The 22,213-nt window shown below is 30.9% G+C and overlaps 1 protein-coding gene across 1 annotated transcript; it reads left to right on the top strand.

Annotated features, from left to right (window-relative positions):
- The first annotated feature begins 484 nt into the window (after nucleotides 1-484).
- LOC127746695 (uncharacterized) lies at nucleotides 485-2,122 on the top strand. The gene is made up of 2 exons (XM_052260685.1): nucleotides 485-620; nucleotides 1,683-2,122. The coding sequence occupies exons 1-2, from the start codon at nucleotides 485-487 to the stop codon at nucleotides 2,120-2,122; spliced, it is 576 nt and encodes a 191-aa protein (XP_052116645.1).
- The last annotated feature ends 20,091 nt before the right edge of the window (nucleotides 2,123-22,213 follow it).

The raw sequence follows: 22,213 nt of genomic DNA, 5'->3' as shown, positions 1-22,213 counted from the left end.
CACTCTCAATTTGTGTTGGATTTCAAATTCAATTAACTTGAATTAACTTGCATTGGAAACATGAAAGAGAAAGAGAAAAGTGATTTGATGACTTTAATGATGCTACACGTCAGCAAACAAAGGAAGTGAAAATTTAATTCACTCTCATAGTTTCATTGAAAGCAATTTTAATCTTTTTTCTCTCTCATCTTTCATCTTCATTCGGTCACTTCACAGAGAAAGCATGGAAGCTATGGCAAGCTACCGTAAAGAAGAAGAAGCAAGTAACAAGACCATTGTAATGATGGGCAAGAAAAAGAAAACAAAAAGTATGTTGTGGCTGAGATCTTTACCAAATAAGGGTAAGATTTGGTGAAGTAAGCTCAAGCTTTCCATACCAAAAATAGAAAAAGAAGATCTCGGTCAGAGAAAGAAGATCATTGGAGGTATGGCTTGTCTCTGCTTTTGATCAACCACCACAGGAGGTAGCTACAGTAGCTACGTGATGGAGGATGCAGAAGTTAGAGCAGATGAAGCTGTCATCATCAAGAGTGTATCAAGGGCTAGGAATCCTTCTTGGAGTGCAAGTCAAGATGGAAGGCCCGGATTGATGAAGTTTGGTGTAAAAGGAAGACACAGAGGTAATTACATATTGGGTTTAACATTCGGTTATCTCTCCTCTCTCTATGGCCGAACCGGTTTTGAGTTGAAGAAGAAGAAGTTTAGCTTGGTTCAACAGTTTCAACCGTAGAGGCTTCACCTTCTATAAATAAGAGAGAACAGCCAGGACTTGAAGTAAGAAAAAGAGTGAAAGCACAGTATTTCTATAGCTACCTAAAGCTAACAGAAGTTCTTCTCCTTCAATGTTCTTTATTTTGTATTTTTCTGTTTAATTTTTTCTGTCTTGAGTCTCATGAAAAAAGGCAAACAGTGAGGTTTGTAAGAAAAAGCCATAGAGCGGAAAAAGGCAGAGTGCATAGAATTAAAAGAAAAAGCCATAGATGTCCTTAGAGGTCCTTTGTACATCTGTGTTGTGTTTCATGATTCTGTGGGAATCCCCTTGCAAGTTGGGTTAGCACTTAGAAGTTGAAAGCTTGGTAGTGACCAAGTCAAGTTCAGGATTGGGGATTAGATTCTAAACTTGTCTCGGATAGGAAGGGTAGTTCCTAGGGAGAATTGGTGTTTGTAATCAAGGATGATTATAGTGAAATTTCATCATTGTTGTGATGGAGACTGGATGTAGGCTGCATTATACTTTGCAGCTGAACCAGGATATATCTGGGTGTAAATTTCTCTCTCTTCTACTCCATTTCTTATTCTGCTACACAGGAGACAAAACTGAAAAATATCTCCTGGCTGGTCACGAGACAAAACAAAAAAGGTCTTTTGACTAAGCACAAGACAAAAAATAAAAATATCTCCTCAAGTGTTCTAAAGGCCAACAAATGTTACTAAGTGAAAAAGGGGCTAAGATTCAACCCCCCTTCTCTTAGCCATTGATAAACTATCAATTGGTATCAGAGCTTGGTCTCAAAGAGATCAAGCTTTGCAGCTTGGAGAAAAGATCCAGATGACAGAAAACAGTGACTTAAATCTGGTGTCCTACAACCTGACAGAAGGACAGTCAAGCAACAGACCTCCTCTTTTCAATGGAAAAAACTATACTTATTGGAAGGAGAGAATGAAGATTTTTGTGTAAGCAGTGGACCACAGACTCTGGAAGATTATCCTGGAGGGTCCTCAATTTCCAACCACCACAAGTGCTGAAGGAGTAGTCTCTCTTAAACCCGAAGCTAGCTGGACCGAAGAAGACAAAAAGAAGGTGGAACTCAATGCCAAGGCTGTCAACTTGCTCAACTGTGTTATCAGTTTCGAGGAATACCGACGGGTATCACGATGCACAACGGCAAAAAGAATCAGGGACAAACTTCAAATCACTCATGTAGGAACCACTCTAGTGAAGAAGACCAGGATAGACATGCTAAACAAAGTATATGAAATGTTCTCAATGAAGGAAGCAGAATTAATAGATGAAATGTTTGAAAGATTCAACATCATCATTATTGGCTTGGATGCTATGAAAATTACGTATCCTGATTCTGTGCTTGTGAGGAGAGTTTTGAGATGTCTTACAAAAGAGTAAAAAACTAAAGCATTAATCATATAAGAGAGTAATAGTCTAGATTCCATGACATATGATGACTTGAGAGAAAATTTACTTGCTTTTGAAAACACTTATTTGAAAAAAGACTAAAAAAAGAAAGGAATTACTTTTTCATCTGTGACTAACCCCCTGGATGATGAATCCAGTGATAACTCTTCTGAAAATGAATTTGTGTTGTTTGCCAAAGAAATTCAGGAAGATGGTGAAGCTCAAGGAAAGAGGCAAGGGAAACAGTTCAAGAAAACAAAAGAAAGATTTCAGCAAGCTGACATGTTACAACTGCAAAAAAACTGGGCATTTTAAATCTGACTGCCCTAAGTTGAAGAAGGAGGAGAAGCCAAAGAAAGGAAAGAAAAGGGGACTGATGGCTTCATGGGAGGACTTGGAAAATGACTCAGACGATGATGAAGAATCAGAGACCAAGTCGGAACCATGTCTCATGGCAGATCACATTGAACAGGTATGCCTAGCATCCAAGCGAAAGGACAATATGTGGTATATGGACAGCGGATGCTCTAGGCATATGACCAGAAAGGCAACCTTCTTCATAAAGCTTGATGAGTATGATGGAGAGTTTGTCACTTTCGGTGATGATGGTAAAGAAAAAATAGTGGCCATTGAAAAAGTTGGTAAAAGTTTCTCATCTTTTATAAATGATGTTCTTCTTGTTGATGGTTTGAAACATAATTTACTAAGTGTTAGTTAATTATGTGATCTTGGATATGAGGTTGTTTTTAGAAAGTTTGTGTGCTTAGTTGTTTGTGAAAAATCTGGGGATATTTTGTTTAAGGCTAAAAGGTGCAATAATGTGTATGGATTAACTCTTGAGGACTTGAAAGATCAAAAGGTGACATGTTTCACCTCTATTGAATCTGAAAAATGGCTATAGCATAAGAAATTGGGTCATGCTAGCATGTACCAAATTTCTAAGCTAGTTAAGAAAAACTTGGTTAGAAGAATTCCAAATATTAAATTTGATAAGGATCTTACTTGTAATGCTTGCCAATTAGGCAAACAAGTAAAATCCTCTTTTAAAACAAAAGATGGAATTTCAACCAAGAGGCCATTAGAGATGTTACACATTGATCTTTTTGAACCAACAAGAACTCAAAGTTTAGGAGGTAAACACTATAGTTTAGTGGTAGTGGATGATTACTCTAGATTCGGTTGGGTACTTTTTCTTGCTCATAAAAATTATGTTTTTCATGCTTTCTCAACCCTATGCAAAAGAATTCAAAATGAAAAAGATTTAAAAGTTGTCCATTTGAGAAGTGATCACGGAAAGGAATTTGAAAACCAAGATTTTAAAAAATTCTGTGATGACTATGGAATTGCTCATAATTTTTCATGCCCTAGAACCCCTCAACAAAATGGGGTTGTTGAAAAAAGGAATAGAAGTCTTCAAGAAATGATTAGGGATATGTTATGTGAAAATGAGATTCCAAAATTTTTATAGGTTGAAACTATAAATACAATTTGTTATATTTTGAATAGGACCATCATTAGAAAAGGGTTGAAAAGAACTCCTTATGAGCTGTGGAAAGGAACTCCTCCTAATCTTAAGTATTTTTATGTTTTTGGATGTAAATGCTTTGTACTTAACAACAAAAAAAATCTTGGTAAATTTGATCCAAAATTTTATGAGGGAATGTTTATTGGATACTCCACCACTAGCAAAGCTTATAGAATTTACCTCAAAGAACATAGAACCATAGAGGAATCCATACATGTATCTTTTTATGATTCTAATCCAATTTCCAGTACTATGATAGAAAATGATTCAGATTGTGAAGATGCTGTCAATAAAGAAACCAATGAAAAAAATTCCAAGTCTGTTCAGAATGAAGAATCTGTCAGCCCAAATTTGTCTCGTCAGAATGGAGGAGACATTTCTGTTTTGTCTCCTAAACCAGCACGAGAATCTGGAACTGAACAACCCACTGAAGCTCATCAAAGCTCATCACATCTTAGGAAACCAAGGAAGTGGAAGTCCATGAGGGGTTATCCTTATGACTTTATCATTGGTGATCCCTCACAAGATGTAACAACAAGATCCTCATCTAAAAAGCAAACCAAACCAAGCAACTTTGCTCTCTTGTTACAAATAGAGTCCAACAATGTGAAGCAAGCCCTTGAAGATCCCTCTTGGGTCATAGCCATGCAAGAGGAGCTGGCTCAATTTGATAAAAATGAGGTTTGGACACTAGTACCTCACCCGGATGGTAAGAAGGTAACGGGTACTAAGTGGGTTTTTAAAAATAAACTTGGTGAGGATGAAAAAGTTGTTCGTAACAAGGCTAGATTAGTGGCCCAAGGGAATGATCAAGAAGAGGGTATAGATTTTGATGAGTCTTTTGCTCCGATAGCTAGAATGGAAGCAATTAGGTTGCTTCTTGCCTATGCTGCCCATAAGGATTTCAAAATATTTCAAATGGATGTCAAATGTGCTTTCCTTAATGGCTTTATTGATAGAGAAGTGTATCTGGTATAACCCCCAGTTTTGAAAATAAAGAATTTTCAAATCATGTTCTCAAACTTTCTAAGGCCCTTTATGGTCTTAGGCAAGCTCCAAGAGCTTGGTATGAAAAGTTTAGGGTCTTCTTATTGGAAAATCACTTTCAAAGGGGTACCACTGACACAACTTTATTTATTAAAGTATCTAATGATGATATTCTCCTAGTTCAAGTTTATGTATGTGGATGATATTGTGTTTGGATCGGCCAATGAATCCTTGTGCGAAGAGTTTGGAAAACTCATGACTAGTGAGTTTGAAATGAGTTTAATGGGAGAGCTAACTTTCTTTCTTGGCCTCCAAATTAAACAAACTCCTAGTGGCACTTTCATTCACCAAGGAAAGTATGCTAAAGAATTAATAAAAAAATTTGGCCTAGAAAATTCCAAACTAATGGGAACACCAATGCATCCAAACACTAAACTTGAAAAGGATGATGATGGGAAAGATGTGGATGAAACAAGGTATAGAGGAATGATCGGATCACTTATGTATCTTACCTCTTCTAGACCGGATATTGTTCAAAGTGTGGGTGTATGTTCAAGATTTCAATCTCACCCAAAAGAATCCCATATTTCAGCTGTTAAATGCATTATTAGATACATTAAGGGAACTAGTGATTATGGTCTATGGTACCCAAAATCTGATGATTTTTGTGCAGTAGGGTTTTGTGATGTAGATTATGCGGGAGATCGGGTGGATAGAAGAAGCACATCGGGCATGTGTTGCTTTCTTGGAAGCTCACTCAACATGTGGTCAAGCAAGAAACAAGCCACAGTAGCTCTATCCACAGCCGAAGTTGAATATATATCTGCCTCCACTTGTTGTTCACAATTAATATGGTTAAAAACTTAATTAGAGGATTACAAATTAAAAATTAATAGTATACCCTTGTTTTGTGACAATATGAATGCCATAAATATTTCAAAAAATCCTGTTTTGCACTCAAGAACCAAACACATTGAAATTAAATATCATTTTATTAGAGAACATGTGCAAAAAGAAACTATTGATATTCAATTTGTAAAATCCGAAGATCAACTTGTGAATGTTTTCACTAAACCCTTGTGTGAAGACAGAATCTGCACTTTGAGAAGTAGTTTGGGAATGATAGAATTATGTTCTGTTGATAACTTGTGAATTTTTTGATTCTGTTTGTTTTTGTCTCGTAGAAAAACAGGAGACAAATTTCAGGCTATGATGAACGGGCAATGAGACAGGGGGAGACTGCGCTTACAATAATTATCTTGGGCCCCAAAATCATCCACATACACTCCACATCTTCTTCATCCCACTCACCTCCATCCAAACAAACCGAAACAATGCGCAGGAAAGTGATAGCCCAGAAAACTTCAGTAAGTAAGAAGATTGGAAAGAACAAGGAATCACTCGTGGAAGAAGAAGAAGAGGAGTCTCACACCTCACCCCCTTCCTCACCACCGAAGAAGACAGCCCCACATGCATCTGCCTGAAGCTCTCAGAAGACCAAAGGTTACATGCTACATAACACAAAGGAACCGCCAAATCTGGAATCCTTGGACTTCAAGAACAAATACAACAAAAGTCATTCTCATTTTGATCCAGGAAGGTTCAATTCTTGTGCGTCCTATGAGTTCCACAACGACGTGTTGACGAAACGTCATCTATGTGCTTTATATTTGGTGAACCTGGATGCTCTGGCTGCCAAAGGAATCGACTTTACCACTCTTTTTGAGAATATGAAGTGGACTCCCTTGTTCAAAATCCAGAAACCAGTATACCCTGCTTTGGTTCGAGAGTTTTACCATTCCTATGTGAAGAAGGTGTACATGACTCTGAACAGTGAAATTATAAGCGCTACCCTGGGTTACGTTGATGAAGGTCCATCAGCCTACATGTCAGAAAAATGGGACTCACAAGTGGGAGTCACACTCCAGATTGCTCTGAATCAAACATGTGCAAACTACTCTGCTTTGGATGGTACGACTCTCACTCAGAAAGCTCTTGGACTTGAGAGAGCTCTTCTTCACCGAATCATTACTCACATCTTGTCTCCACAGAGTGGTTCACACAATAGAGTAACAGTTTCTGATACCCTTGTGCTATTTGCTATTATTACTTCATCTCCTATTTTCTTTGCATACCTCATGATAAGGCATATGTGAGACTGTGTTAGAAGTACCAAAAAGGAAAACCTTTCCTATGGCATTTTTCTCACCTGCATCTTTGAACACTTCAATGTTGACTTAGTTAATGAAGAAGTAGAGAACAAAGTTTCATTTCTTAAGGGAGGAGGAGTTACAGGTACTGCGAAAGACACCAAAGGGAAACGGTTAATGCCCTCTGACAGTGATCTTGAGAGCCGCCCAGCCGAGCCATCCAAGGTGGCAGAATCAATCTGGGAAGTTCTCACTGAGTTCTCTAACATGTCCAATCTGATGGTGCAATCTTACAAGGCTGCCTGCAAGCAAGCCTATGAAAACGAAAAAGCTTGGACGAAGTGCCAAGAAAGGAGAGGACTGATGCTGCAGAATTTAGAAGAGGAGATTGGAGCTGCTGAAAAGGATGAGGGTTCTGGATCGGAATTCAATCTTTCTGATGATTGATCACTATGTTTCCTATTTTGCATATCATTATCAGTTTTTTTTGCAGGTTTTTCCTTTGATGACAAAAGGGAGAGGAAAACTAAAAAATTGAAAAATTGGCTTGAAAAGTTGCTAGAACTAAAAATAGGGGCTGAAATCAAGTTGATTTATGATTATCCCTGTACATGTGTTGCTCTAATTGTGTTTGTTCTCATTTATGTTTATATTTTTTTTCATAATTGTAGGTTTATGTTTATCATGATCTGTTCTTGGCTGTGATAAGTTTGTTTAAGCTCTGATATTTTTGGTTTAATAACCTGCAAAATTTTATGCAGTTTGGATGATGATCTGAATTAGAAACAATTTCATAGATCATAAATTATTGTTTGGCAAATCCTTTTTAGCAAGAAACTGTTTTACAAGAATCAGTTTGATTGATCCAAAGTATGTTGAGTTTTGAATATATGTTGAAAAGTACTCTGAAGGTACTCAAGCATGCTTTATTTTTTGTTTGTTTTGATTGAGCAAAAAATTTTATGATAACAAATTAAGTTTTGCTTATCTTCAACTCTGCTCATAAATCAAGCCATTCAACATTACAGAATTTTATATGTTGAATAATATAGCTGCCTTAAGCTTGATTTCAAAAGTTACAGGTAAAGCTTCCCTTGGTAAAATGGCATACATTAAGGGGGAGTCATGTAACAATTGGAAAGGAAGAAATCCAAGTATTCAAAGGGAGTACTCTAATCTTTGATTTCTTCCCATTTCAATTTTTTTAATAATGTTTGTCATCAATGGGGAGATTGATGAGTTTGAAAAACTCAAAATTAATATTAGTGATGACTAAACATTATTAATATGATTAAATGCAAGAATTATTAATTTGATTTTGGTTCATATATGTTAATTAAATAATGTTGTTGTACAGATTTTGCTATTGGGCCGAAAAGAAAAGAAAAAATGCTGCAAGCCCAAATTTGAATCTTACATTCAGCATTGGCTCAAAAAAATATTTAAGGAAGTGTGGCTGAATTATTATTATCCTTAATTGGGCCATATTGAATTATTATTACTAGCCCATTTAAATCTTTGTCACCAAGACCAAAGCTTGGTCCGAAATCAATAATGAGAGAAAGCAAGGATTGCTTCCAACGGATCCCACTCTCAATTTGTGATGGATTTCAAATTCAATTAACTTGAATTAACTTGCATTAGAAACATGAAAGAGAAAGAAAAAAGTGATTTGATGGCTTTAATGATGCTACACATTACTCAGCAAACAAAGGAAGTGGAAATTTAATTCAGTCTCATTCTCTCTCTTAGTTTCATTGAAAGCAATTTTAATTTCTCTTTTCTCTCTCATCTCTCTTCTTCATTCGGTCACTTCACAGAGAAAGCATGGAAGTTATGGTAATCTACCGTAGAGAAGAAAAAGCAAGTAACAAGACCATTGTAATGATGGCAAGAAAAAGAAAACAAAAAGTATGTTGTGGTTGAGATCTTCACCAAATAAGGGTAAGATTTGGTGAAGTAAGCTCAAGCTCTTCATACCAAAAATGGAAGAAGAAGATCTCGGTTAAAGGAAGAAGATCCTTGGAGGTATGGCTTGTCTCTGCTTTTGATCAACCACCACAAGAGGTAGCTACAGTAGCTACGTGATGAGGATGCAGAAGTTAGAGTAGATGAAGCTGTCATCATCAAGAGTGCACCAAGGGCTAGGAATCCTTCTTGGAGTGTAAGTCAAGATGGAAGGCCCGAATTGATGAAGTTTGGTGTAAAAGGAATACACAGAGGTAATTGTATGTTGGGTTTAACATTCGGTTATCTCTCCTCTTTCTCTGGGCGAACCGGTTTTGAGTTGAAGAAGAAGAAGTTTAGCTTGGTTCAACAGTTTCAACCGTGAAGGCTTCCCCTTCTATAAATAAGGGAGAACAGTCAGCGCTTGAAGCAAGGAAAAGAGTGAAAGCACAGTATTTCTATAGCTACCTAAAGCTAATAGAAGTTCTTCTCCTTCAATGTTCTTCATTTTGTATTTTTCTGTTTAATTTTGTCTGTCTTGAGTCTCATGGAAAAAGAAAAACAGTGAGGTTTGTAAGAAAAAGTCATAGAACGAAAAAAGATAGAGTGCACAAAATTAAAAGAAAAAGCCATAGATGTCCTTAGAGGTTCTTTGTACATCTGTTTTGTGTCTGTGGAAATCCCCTTGCAAGTTGGGTTAGCACTTAGCAGTTGAAAGCTTGGCAGTGACCAAGGCAAGTTCAGGATTGGGGATTAGATTCTGGACTTGTCTCCGATAGGAAGGGTAGTTCTTAGGGAGAATTGGTATTTGTAATCAAGGATGATTATAGTGAAATTTCATCATTGTTGTGATGGAGACTGGATGTAGGCTGCATTATACTTTGCAGCTGAACCAGGATATATCTGGGTGTAAATTTCTCTCTCTTCTACTCCATTTCTTATTCTGCTGCACAGAAGACAAAACTGAAAAATATCTCCTGGCTGGTCACGAGACAAAACAAAAAAAGGTCTCTTGACTAAGCACGAGACAAAAAACAAAAATATATCCTCATGTGTTCTAAAGGTCAGCAACTGTTACTAAGCGAAAAAGGGGCTAAGATTCAACCCTCCCTTCTCTTAGCCACTGATAAACCATCATATCTTATAATAAAATTCTGGTTCCTAACTCTACACCATTTTTCATCATCTTTAGAATTTTTTTTAAACAGAATACATAAATTCAGTTACAATTTTAGTCTTTATTATCTTATCTTATATTATTTTTATGTTATCTTTTTATCTTATCTTATCTTTATTTTTATCTTTCGTAGATAATATTTTATATATATTTAATTTTACTTTCATAATTTAATTCAATCAATCGATCAACAATCAATAAAATATTTTTCATCTTTTCTTTTCTTATTCTTTTACAATTTTATCAATATATATTACTTTCCTTATTTGTTCTTGAACTCTTTCTTTTCTTTTCTTTGAGTTTTGTACACCTCCTTTCTTTTTTGTTTGATGATATTTTCTGCTTTCTTGTTATACCTTTTTTTTTAATTTGTGCCCGCTATTCTTTTATTTGTGTACCCTTCTATTTTTTTTAATTACTTTTGTTTTATTTTCCTCCCTTTTTAAAGTTGCTTTCTCTAAATTTATCACTATTATTAAGGAATATTTTACTTATCTTCTCTCTTTCTCTCGGTTTAACTTGTTCCAAACACACAATATTTTTTATAAGTAAAAATCCAGGTGCAGTTAACTTTACGTAAAGTTTATAATTGAAATTCGTTAGATAATTTGACTTATTTGACTAAATTTTTATCTAATGACTCTTGACTATCAACTTCACGTGAAGTCAAATGCACCTGAGTTTTTACTTTTTTTATATTAGAATAATTAAATTTATTATAGTAGAATAATTAATTAAATATTAATTTTTATGAATGTTAAATTTATATATTTTTATCAATAGCTATATATACAATTCTTTAACCGTGAAAAAATAAGGCTAAGAAAAATGTATGATAGTTGAGACTTGAGACTGAAATTTATAATTAATTTATGTTACTGTACATTTTGTCTAACTTTTACTATCATTCTTTAAGTATAACCGTGATAAACAACTTTTTATGTTACACACTTACACTCAATTAATGTAAACAAATTTCATATATTATCTCAAGGAAGTAAAGCTACTTATAGCTACATATACAGTTTGACTAACTTGTAATTAAGTCAGTTACTTTGACCCCAACGCATAAGTTACGTGAGGCACAAGCACTGACCTTAGTCATCTGTTCCTGTACTAACATGAGTAATAAACAAAAAGGTTTTTTTCTTCTTTTTCTTTAATTGATGAGGGTGGTGAATTTAAAAATAAATAATCAACCAGTTTTATTTGCATATAATAATTGAATATTGGAAGGAGAATTTTAAACAAAGAAATTGTGCCAAAAGAAATTTTGAAAAGGAAATTATGAATATATAAAGACTGCTTATAATAATAATAATAATAAAGTGGTTATTTTGAATAACAAAGGTTATATAAATGTATGTAAGTCTATTTGATTTACATATGCTAAATAACTTTTTAAACATGATAAATTTTATAAATTCAACTGTATAATAATCATATTATATTATTTCGATAAATAAGTATAAGAACTAATTTTAATTATTTTTTATTGTAAAATTATTCTTTTAATTCTCATTTTTTTAAAGTTTAGGATATAAATTTAGAATAAAAAATAATTTAAAAAATTAAAAAGTTGACCCCTTAATTAAATTCTATCTTGATAATCAAGTTTACTAAATTTTAGAAAAATCATATATAAGCCACTTGTCATGGATATCTTGGCCTAACAAATGTACAAGAATTTCCTCCTTAATTTCTTCTGTGTCATTGCTTTCACTTGGTTGATTTACACTATAAAATCTTATTGGCGTATTTTGTGGGAGGATTTGATGAGGGGACCAATTTTATGAAACCATGTTGTCTTTGTCTCTAGGGGGATATCCCTATGGTTTTATATATAATACTCCTATGTTCATCAATGATTATGTTCCTACTTGTTTTTTGCCTCTTAAGTATTAATTCTTGGCTCCTTCCTAGCTACTTTTTGTTGAGAATTTCAATAGAAAATTAATTTTAATTAATTAGTTAATATTTTTTTCTTTTTTAGAAAAATTAGAATTTATGATGTAAGATTTAAAATCTAAAATAAACAAAAAAAATTAAAAAATTATCTGATGTTAGATGAAAAAAGTTAATTTTCTAACATTATATTTTCAAAAAATATTAAAAAAAAGGAGGAATAATAATGTACGGATAGCAATAATTATACTTGAAAACTCGAGAGTCAAACTTCATTAACACGTGAAATACGTACAATGCATGACTCACTAGAATTTGACTTTTATACACAGTTGAAACTGGAAAATATGGTGTCACATCTTTCATTTTTGTACATTTATTCAATAGACTTATTGTTTGATTATTATTATTTGATCCATAATTCAATGCAGAAGAAACATTAAAAAGAAAAATTTTAAGAGAAGCAAATAATTAATAATCGGTTGAAATAACAAATGTTATTTTCCTCCAATCTATAATACATGGACTTAAATTAAATTAATTATGCAAAATACTGAAACATTTTTTGACCACCTACTCATTTTAATTGATGCAAAAAACTGAAAATATATTATTTTGAATTCTAATTAATGTTGAAAAATGATCTAAATATAAAAAAAAAAAAACTTGTTTCTCTTGTGAACATAGGGAAAAATAAACACACTCTTAGACTTTCTTGATAATAAGAAGATCAAAGGAGATCCCTTGATATAGACAATAATTAAATGGTATATATGCTGTTTAAATTACGTGATCTTCATAATTATTGCAAAACACAATCTATCATGAAAGGAGCACAAGTGAAAGGGAAAATCTATTTGAATAACAAAAGTCTTCCTAGATAGATATCACAAAATGGGGACAAGTCTATGCTTATCTTTCAAAAACACAATTGTTCTAAATGTCTTGTGTTTTATTTTTTTAATTTTTATTTATAGAACCACCGCTATTAGGCTATAATTAGATAGTTAGTTATAAATAAACTAAGTCAAATTATAACCATCTAGATTTGAAATATAATAATTTTATTTGTGTTCTATCACTTCCTTTAAACTAGACATTGCTACACAAAAGTTATGTTTGGATCATAACTACTACATCGAAAACATATAATGATTCTAGATCTTGATGAATTGAAGGTGTATATATAAGAGTATTAATGAAAATGAGTCTTTTTTAGGACGCAAGTAGAGTTAAAATTGAAAAATTTTTAACTCGTAAAAAGGGTTAAATTTTAGAAAAAAATTAAACTAAAAAATAGAGTTAAAATTGAGTAAAATCTAAATTCTATCTTATTTTATTCATTGTGAGTCCTAATTACAATAAAATATTTGTTATAAAAATAAATTAAGCAATTACAATGACAATTGATTAGGTAAAACAAAATGATAAACTAAATTCTAAATCTAATAATAAGTTTAAAACAAATAAAATTATTCGAAATATAAAATAAATTTTAATGATACCTACTTTATTTATATTCTATCATACTACGTCCTATATTTTTAATATAATGATGTTATTTGTATATAAAAAATTAATTATTAAATAAGTTATTTTATAAAATATATATTAAAAATTATGAGAAATAACACATATTTATATTTTAATGCATAATATTTATTTGATGGCTAATTATTTATGTATACAAAATATTTTTATTTTAACATAAAAGTAAATGTTTTTTCAAGTAATAATGTATATATAGTTTCATACATGATTCGTGAGATAGTAATTATTGTCATAAGTAATTATGATTAAATCTTTTGGTAAAATAGCTTTTAGTTTCCAGCAAATATATAAATCTTTGTAACAGACTTTTATTCAAATTATTACTAATAATATGTATTTTTCTTTAAGGGATACGAACTTTAATAAACACTAACATAATGTCTTTTTCTCCACTTTGGTATAAAGTTAAACTTTTGACGAAAGAGAACCGAGTAGAAAGAGAATTAATAAGAACAAAAAAGGACAATGGATATAGATTCTATTAGAAAGCAAGGAGCCAAGGATTCCTCTTCATATTTTCGTTCTCACTTTCCTCGTTTACTTAATTAGAATTTCAAGGTCATTATTAAATGCGTAAGTAATGACGATTCAAACTTCCTCAATTTGTGACATGGATAAAACTTCGTAGATGTTTCTCATATATATATAAAAAAACAACACAAAAATCAAGCAAATTTTAAAAAAGTATTTTTATTTTAAAAAAATTAAAAATATAATTATTTATCTTGCCTCTTTCTGTTATAAAATCAATCATTCCAAAAATTTAAATTAAGGGAGATGCTCCCATAAAGTTACACAAAACGTCTTTTTTAAAGATATTTTTTAATAATTAAAATTTAACATATATAATCACTTAAATTATGTTATTTTTGTCAAAATTAGGACAGAAAAATTAATTTGACCGAAAAATAGTGAATCAAATTTTGAATTTGTCTAAATTAATATTATTTTTTATAAAAATAACTACAATACCCCGAGTATATAAAATTATACTTTTATTATATATATTAATTTTGAGAATTCTAAATTCTAGTCTTTTTCTTCTCTATCGTTATAGAGTNTAATTTATTATTTTTTTATTAAACTAATTTGTTGGTCTAATTTTAATAAAAATAATATAATTTAATTGATTATATGTGTTAAATTTTAATTTTCAAAAAACATATTTAAAAAAAGACGTTTTTGACATTTTTATTTAAGTGAGTCCCTTAAATTAATAGGAGAAAGTAACACTAATAATTATATCTCTAATATTTTTTCTCAACTAAGAGGTCTCTCTTTTTTTGGAGTTCACCTTTGATACTATATCATGAAACTATTTATCCTAAAAATTTAAATTAATAAAAGAAAATAACACTAATAATTATATTTCTAACATTTTTTATATATCAATAGTTATATATTGAATAATATATATATATATATATAAAAGCGTTGTGGGATACTACATACCAAAATTTTTTTTAGCAAACAATGATATTAGAAACAGATAACTAAGGAGTTTCAGTAAAAAATATTTAAAAAGATATATGAATTATGAATAGATAATTAATTAAGTTGAAGAAACTAGCTAGCTAACTAGAGTGAATCAAATACACAAAATATGTGACGTGGATAATTTTGTGACACATATTTGCACCGCCCGTTGAACTTAATATAACAAATTCTAATTGTGTGGAACTATTTTTCCGTGAGATCGTTAATTAAGTTAACTATTTCTAACTTTATATATCAACTTACTAGCAAAGACAAAGTGCTTGTTTTTATTTTTTACTTTTTCTTGGTATCCAATTATCCATAAGCCAGAAATGAGGCTGGTTTTATGGAATATGGAATGTGTTTAATTAATAATAATAATAATATTGATTATTGCATTGAGAAATTCTAAAAGTCCAGTCTCAGAATGAACTTTCAAAAGATATTAAATTTAAAATTTCTCATTTTGAAAATAATATGCGAATATAACCTTGCATTTTAATAATAATTTTTTTACTTCTATTTGATCAGTGCTGATAAATTATTTGAAATAAGGTATTGTTATAGGGTGCCTTCTATGGTACCTATTATCTTATTGTACCTATGGTGACTACAAAGAAGTTTACCAATTAATTGTGGACATTTGGTAACTGAAAGTGTATCACTAAAAGTGTTGTTTAAAGAGAAAGTGTTACCCTTAATCGTTAACTTGACTCTGATACCAAATTTTTAATTTTGATTTTTTTTTAATTTCTTTTTCGAAATTTCTATTAGCTCTTCAAATTGTTCTTTGAAAGTATTGACCATTTCTACCAGTTTATAACTTTTCAATCTTGTTTTAGTTTATAATATTCCTTTTTGCATAGATTATTGTATATAAAATCTTTTATCTGTTTGTCTTTTTCTTTAATATAACTTCTCAAATCCTCAATAACTTCTTTTATTTCTACACTTTCTTCTGTTTCTAAATATCTGTTTAATTTTTCAATTTCATTCTCCATTTTTTCTTTTAACAGCTTTAATTCTTTTAGGTCATAATATGATGTTCCAGGCATTTATAAATTTTTCAAGTTTAGCTCCAACTTGTTTATATTTGTTCTTATTTCTATCCTTTTTATTATAAGGTCATTAATTTCAAACTGAAGATTATTTAATTCTCTTTTATACTCCTTTATTTTACTTTTTAATTTTTTCGCCCTTTTTCTTTTTATTTTATTTTCTGGTCTTTCAATCTTTGTATACTTCATTAGTTATCTTAGAATTTCTGCAAATTCTATCATCGATTCATCACTATTTTCTAGAGATTCTATTAATTTCTCTAGCTCTTCAACTTCTCTTTTTAACTTGTCATAGATTATTTTTAGGGCTTTGAATGCTCTTTGATTTATTTCAGAAAACTGTAAATAATTCAACCGATTTTTTCTTTCAAATAGCTCTTGTTTCTTGTCTTGATAAGTCACATATATTTCTTCTTTATTTACTGTCATAATTTAGTGTTTAGGTTTTATTTAATTTTTCGACCTTTTTTGTTAGTTCTTTTATTTCAGAATTTTTGATTTTTAGCTTAGATAAACTTAAAGGGCTATTAATTTTAGACTCTCTTATTTGAAAATTTGATGATACTAATTTTCCTGATGGTTCTTTTAATAATAGAACTGGGTTTTCAATAGCTTTATATTTTGATATTTCTGTTTTTACAATTTTCTGAAATAATTCATCAACATAAATTCTTTCTCTGTTTTTAAATATTATACTATGATGGCTATTCGTTAAAGCATAATTTATCGCATATGTAATTGAAAATGGTTCATCATCTTGTTCCATTAGATTCTTTCTGTGAAATTTATAAGCTAAGCTTATAGATCTTCCAAAATTTTCAGTTGATAAAGGTATAGCGTATCCAAGATGGGCATTGAATTTAACATTTACGTTTGCCAAGTTTCCATGAACAATTCCAATTATTTGATCTATTGGATTATCAGTAATTCTTTTATCACAGATTGCTACTTATTGGTGAATTAATTCCTTTCATATATGTAGATTTGATTAAGACTTGTATAGTACTAATATGGATCCATCCAATTTTAGATCTTTTTTGTTGATCCTTAATTTTCTCAATTTGTTTACTCAATTCTTCATCATTTATCAAAGCTATTTCAAGTTCTCCATTGGCGGATTTTATTTTTATAGGGGCTTCAAGTTGAATTTTTCCATAGTATATTATATTTTTTCTATTAAAAACTTCTTTTAAAAGATTTTGTTTATTAAAATTTTCATTTGATTTGAGATTTAATTCTGTTTTTAGAACAACCTGTTTTTCATTATCTAATAAAGCAGATAACCTATAATAATCAGATTCTTTCGTTAACTCTAAACTTTCTAAATAATTCATAACTAAGAGATTAGGATAAAGGCGTACCTTTCTGGAGAAAAACTTCCTTTATTTAGAATATTTTACATAACATGTTTTTATCTCCAGAGGGGAGATTATAGATACTAACTCCAGAGGGGAGTTTAGAATTGGTTTTTTCTAAGGAAATTCTTCTTCAGACTACAGAATCGCCTCGGCAGCTTCCTCCTTGCTCTCCTAGCATATGAGTACTCTTAGCCTCCTGCTTTCTATTGTCTGATGCTTTCTATAATTGCCTAAGCAACCTATTTATAATGGTTGGGTCTGATGGATAATTCCCATCCTTACCCTTCTTATGACGTCATTGCTTACGTCATTGTTTATTATCTTGCACCAGCTACATTGTTGGTGCTCTATGACCTAAGCGCTTACGTCACTATGCAATAATTTTGAGAGATGCTTCAGATGTGCTGTCCTCTTCTTTCATCATGTGACCTTCAGATGCGTTGTCTTCTTCCTTTATCATGTGGGTTGATTCCGTTTCATTATTGCTTTCTTCAGATAACTCTGAGACACATAGCTGGCACTTGTGGTCTTCTCTGTCTTTTATCAAATAACAGAGATTCCTCTTTATCCCTTCGGGGAGCTTTTCTAAGAGTCCAGATAAGTTGTAGAATGCTGATTCAAATTTCACTAAGAGTCTCATCTCTCTTTCTTTAATTTTATTCCTTTTACTGGACACAGCAGAGTATTTCTGCTTTTATAATTGATTCTTGTGTGAGATTCCCTTGTTATCTTTTGAGTTCTTTCGAAGACCCTTGCTAGTGTGCTGGCTAGTCTACCTTCATGACTGTAGATTGTTAAATCTTGAACTTGATCAATTGGTTGAAAATTTCATAGGAAGGCGGACATGAATATTACTTGATGTGCTGGAACCAAGCATTCTTCTTCTTCATTAAAAATAGGTTGACTGTTTGTAAATTTTAGGGATATATCCCTTGGATTTACGTTGTCAATCATATTTTTAAATCTCTTTACTGCATCAACGAATCCTGCAGGAAACTCACTAATAATTTTCAAATTATTAAAAATTAAAATTGTATCAATTAATCCATACTGGAAAAACTGATAGGTGTCAGATGGGGAAGCCTCTGGAAATATAACCAACTTTGTTAGCTGTTCTTTGGCAATAGGATAATATCCCAAGATTGTCCTCTTTTCTTCAGTCTAATTCAGGACTATGTTAAGGGTTTCTCTGAGATTTGATCTACAGACCCTTTTCTTTTCCTTGATTTCAGCCCTTGTAGGAATGTTTCTTATTATCCCTGTTCTCTGGGTTTGAATTGGAGCTTTATCTGCTCTTTTTAGGGTTTGCTCTGGATGAAGAGCTTCATATTATCTGAAGGATTCCTTTGCTTCTTCCAGTGTTAAAAACCCTCCTTTATGAATTATCCTTGATTGATGTGTAAATGGTGCTGCTTTTTCCCAGGCATCATATACTTCTTTCATGGGGCCATTATAAATTACATAATATTTGTTTTATCTTGGGTGGATTTTTTGATAATTTCAGCAATTGTTTTATTTTCTGGAATTTTTTCCTCACCCGATTTGTCCACCACGCTTAGCTGGCTGAACTCTGATGGTTTTGGTTGTTGTGTTGATTTCATTGCTTCGATGGCCTTCTTGAGGGATTGGATCTGTGTCCTTATTTGTTGACAATGCTTGCATTTTTCGAGTTCTTGTTCATATTTTTGAATTTCTTGATTTAATGCGTTGTAGACGAACTCCATTCTCTTGTTAATGTATCTGCAATAACATTTTTGTCACCCTTAATATATTCAATTTTTATTGGATATTGTAACAAAAATAATTGCCATCTTACCAATCGTCCATGATTATAATCAACTTTTAAATTATATCGTATGAAACCTGTTAGGTAGCTTGAATCTGTCCTTAATGTAAATTCTTTGGGTAGTAAACCAATTTTCCATTTCTTAAGAGATTTAATTGCTGCTAGAGTTTCCCTTTCATGAGTAGTATATCTCTGTTCTGTTGGAGTAAAAGTCCCTGAAATATACCTGCAAAGTAATTCCTTTGGGGGATATTTAAAATCTAGTGATTCTTTTTCTTGTTCCAAACTTTTTATAGCTTTCTTAGCTTTTAGACATCCTGACCAAGTTATGTCTGAAGCATCTGTTTCTACTATTAAGTAGTCATTTTCTTCTGGAATATAAAGTTCTGGAAGTTTTTTACATAATTCTTTAATTCTTTGAATTTGTATACTATCTTTTTCATCCCATTTCCATACTTTTTTAGTACTTATTTTTGGAAATAAACTTTTAGTGTATTCTGTTATATTCTTTAAAAATCCCTGATCAGAAATATAATTTATACACCCTAAAAATCTTTATAATTGTTTTCTATCTTCTATTAGGAAATAAATTTACCTTTTCTAGAACATTTCGTTGAAGTTTTAGCTTTTCTTGAGTGGATAGAATTAATCCAAGGAACTCTATTTCTTGTTTTGCTATTCTTGCTTTCTTTTTACTAAGAACTAATCCTTTTTCCTTGCATCTTTCTAAAACTATTAATAATTTTTGAAGATGATCTTCTTTATCCTGTTTTAAAAATTAGTATATCATTAATGTATACTAAAACAAATTCATTTAACTCTTTTAGATTTTCTTCCATAAATCTTTGATAAATACCTGGGGCTTGCTTTAATCCAAATGGTAATACATTCCATTCATAAAGTAACACACTTGTTGATTCTTTTGTTGGGCAAGTAAAAGCAGTTAATTTCTTTGTTTCTTCGTCTAAACGAAGTTGCCAATATCCTGATTTTGCATCAAGAGATGAAAACCAAGTTGCTCCTTTGATTTTTTCTAAAATAGAATCTTTTCTTGGAAGTTTATGAGCATCACCAATAGTTGTTTCATTCATTTTCTTATAGTTTATTACCATTCTTCGTTTTCCCCTTTTAATTTCATTATTGTTTTCAACGTAAAAAGCTGGAGCCGCATGAGGACTTTTACTTAATCTTATAATTCTTTTTTCCAAAAGATCTTTACACTCTAATGAGAACTCTTCTCTATCTCTCGCGGAATAAAGAATTTTATTTGGAACATTTATCTCTTTTGTGGGATCTTTTAATTTAATGCTTACTAATTCGTTATTTGTATTTTTAATATCTAAAGGATTTTCGCACAAATTTCATCCAAAAGTTCTTCTATCTTTATTTCAAGATTATTTTTTGGAATATTTATCTGAAAGTATAGATTTAAATAACATGTTTCTAATATAGAAAATATTTTAAATTTTAAGATCTTATCTATAGTAGTAGTTGGTATTTTTATACGTTTTAATTTTTGATTTATTAAAGAATCGTGTGAAGCTTTTAAAACTATATATGTTAATTCTTGTTGAAGAATCGTGTGGAGCTTTTAAAACTATATATGTTAATTCTTGAATGAATGGATGATATAGCTTTAAAAAGTTATTTCCTATGATAAAATCCATTCCAGAATCTAACATATATATAGATGGAACAATGAACCTATAATTTTGAATAAAAATTTCAACCATCTCTGCTTTTTGGTTAATTTTATGTATTGATTTGTTAGCTATTCTAACTCTTAATGGTTTCTTTAATTTTTTCCTATCAAGTTTTATACTTGAACTAGCAAAGCATTGTGTTGCCCCAGAATCTATGAAAGCATTTATAAACTTTTCTGTTATTTTTATAGTAATAAATGTAGCATTATTACTCAGTCTCTGAGTCTGTTTCCGAGACATATTCAAAAATATAGTCTAAGTCATCATCAGATTCTTCTAATGGTTCCATAAAACAAGACTTAGCAATTTCTATTTGTTTAGTAAGATCTTTTTTATCCTTCTTTTTCGGACATTCATTTGCATAGTGTTCTTCTTCTTGGCAATACCAACACTTGCAATTTTCTTTTTTATTCGGGTAAGAGTCATTTTTTTGTCTTTTGTTTTTATTGTTATTTTCTTTTCTAAAATATCTCTTTTTTTCTCGAGTTTGGATAGTATTTTCTTTTTCTAAATTGATATTTTCTTTTTCTTTGAAGATTTTTATTAAGACCATATTTTTGAGGTATCTCCTCATTGTCCTGACAGCAAATTCTGATTATATTTGCAAATCTTTTTTGAGTTGCTTCTTGCATACCACGTTCTTTTATTTCCTCTCTTATAGCAGAGGTTGCTCCACCAAAATTATTTTCAATTGTTCCTCTATTTATTTCTCTTATAAATCTTCCCATTATAAATTCATTAGTAGGATATGGAAGTTTTGTTATATACATACTAAGATAATGATTTTTATCTTCTTCTTTTAATTTGTAATAATGTATTCTATATTCACATATATAAGACTCCACATTACATAAATCATATATCTGAATATTAGCTAAATGGTTTTTTGCTTCTTGATATTCTTTATTATAGACTTCTTGTCTATGATCTATAATATTTTTTCCAAAAAATTCTTTATATAGAATCATCATTATATATAATATCTTATCATAAGCTGTTATTTTTGTTTCTAATTCTTCTATTATTTGGTTTTCTATTGATGTCATATAATCTCTTATAGTTCTTTTAGTATGAAACCCTATGTAATTCCAAATGTCCCTTCCAGACAATTCACCAAGTTTTGGATTAGTAAAGGCTTCTAATAAGAAGGAACTCAACCAGTTTTCGAAAATCTCTTTTTCGTTCTTTTTGCAGTCTAAATCGAGCATTCTTTCTCCTTCCATTTCCTGGATTTTAGGAACGTATTTTAATGGTATTTCTCCTTCAATTTCCTGGATTTTAGGAACGTATTTTGATGGTATTTTTGTATATTTTGAATCTTTATTTATAAACTCTTTTTTAAAAGCATAATTATCAAAACATGTTTCCCATTTAAATTGAGATTGATTATCCTTAGATGTTCTAGCTTCATTTTTTACTTGTATTGGAATAGCTGGTTCTTCGTCACTTGAATAATCTA

The sequence above is a fragment of the Arachis duranensis genome, chromosome 4 (genome assembly GCF_000817695.3).
Source record: "Arachis duranensis cultivar V14167 chromosome 4, aradu.V14167.gnm2.J7QH, whole genome shotgun sequence".
NCBI lineage: Eukaryota > Viridiplantae > Streptophyta > Magnoliopsida > Fabales > Fabaceae > Arachis > Arachis duranensis.
This window is presented reverse-complemented; position numbering and strand designations above follow the sequence as displayed.

Coding starts and splice junctions, on each gene's coding strand:
- LOC127746695 (XM_052260685.1), top strand. CDS start 485: ATGGAGGATGCAGAAGTTAGAGCAGATGAAGCTGTCATCATCAAGAGT. Junction 621..1,682: donor TGTAAAAGGAAGACACAGAG/GTAATTACATAT, acceptor TTGTGTAAGCAG/TGGACCACAGACTCTGGAAG.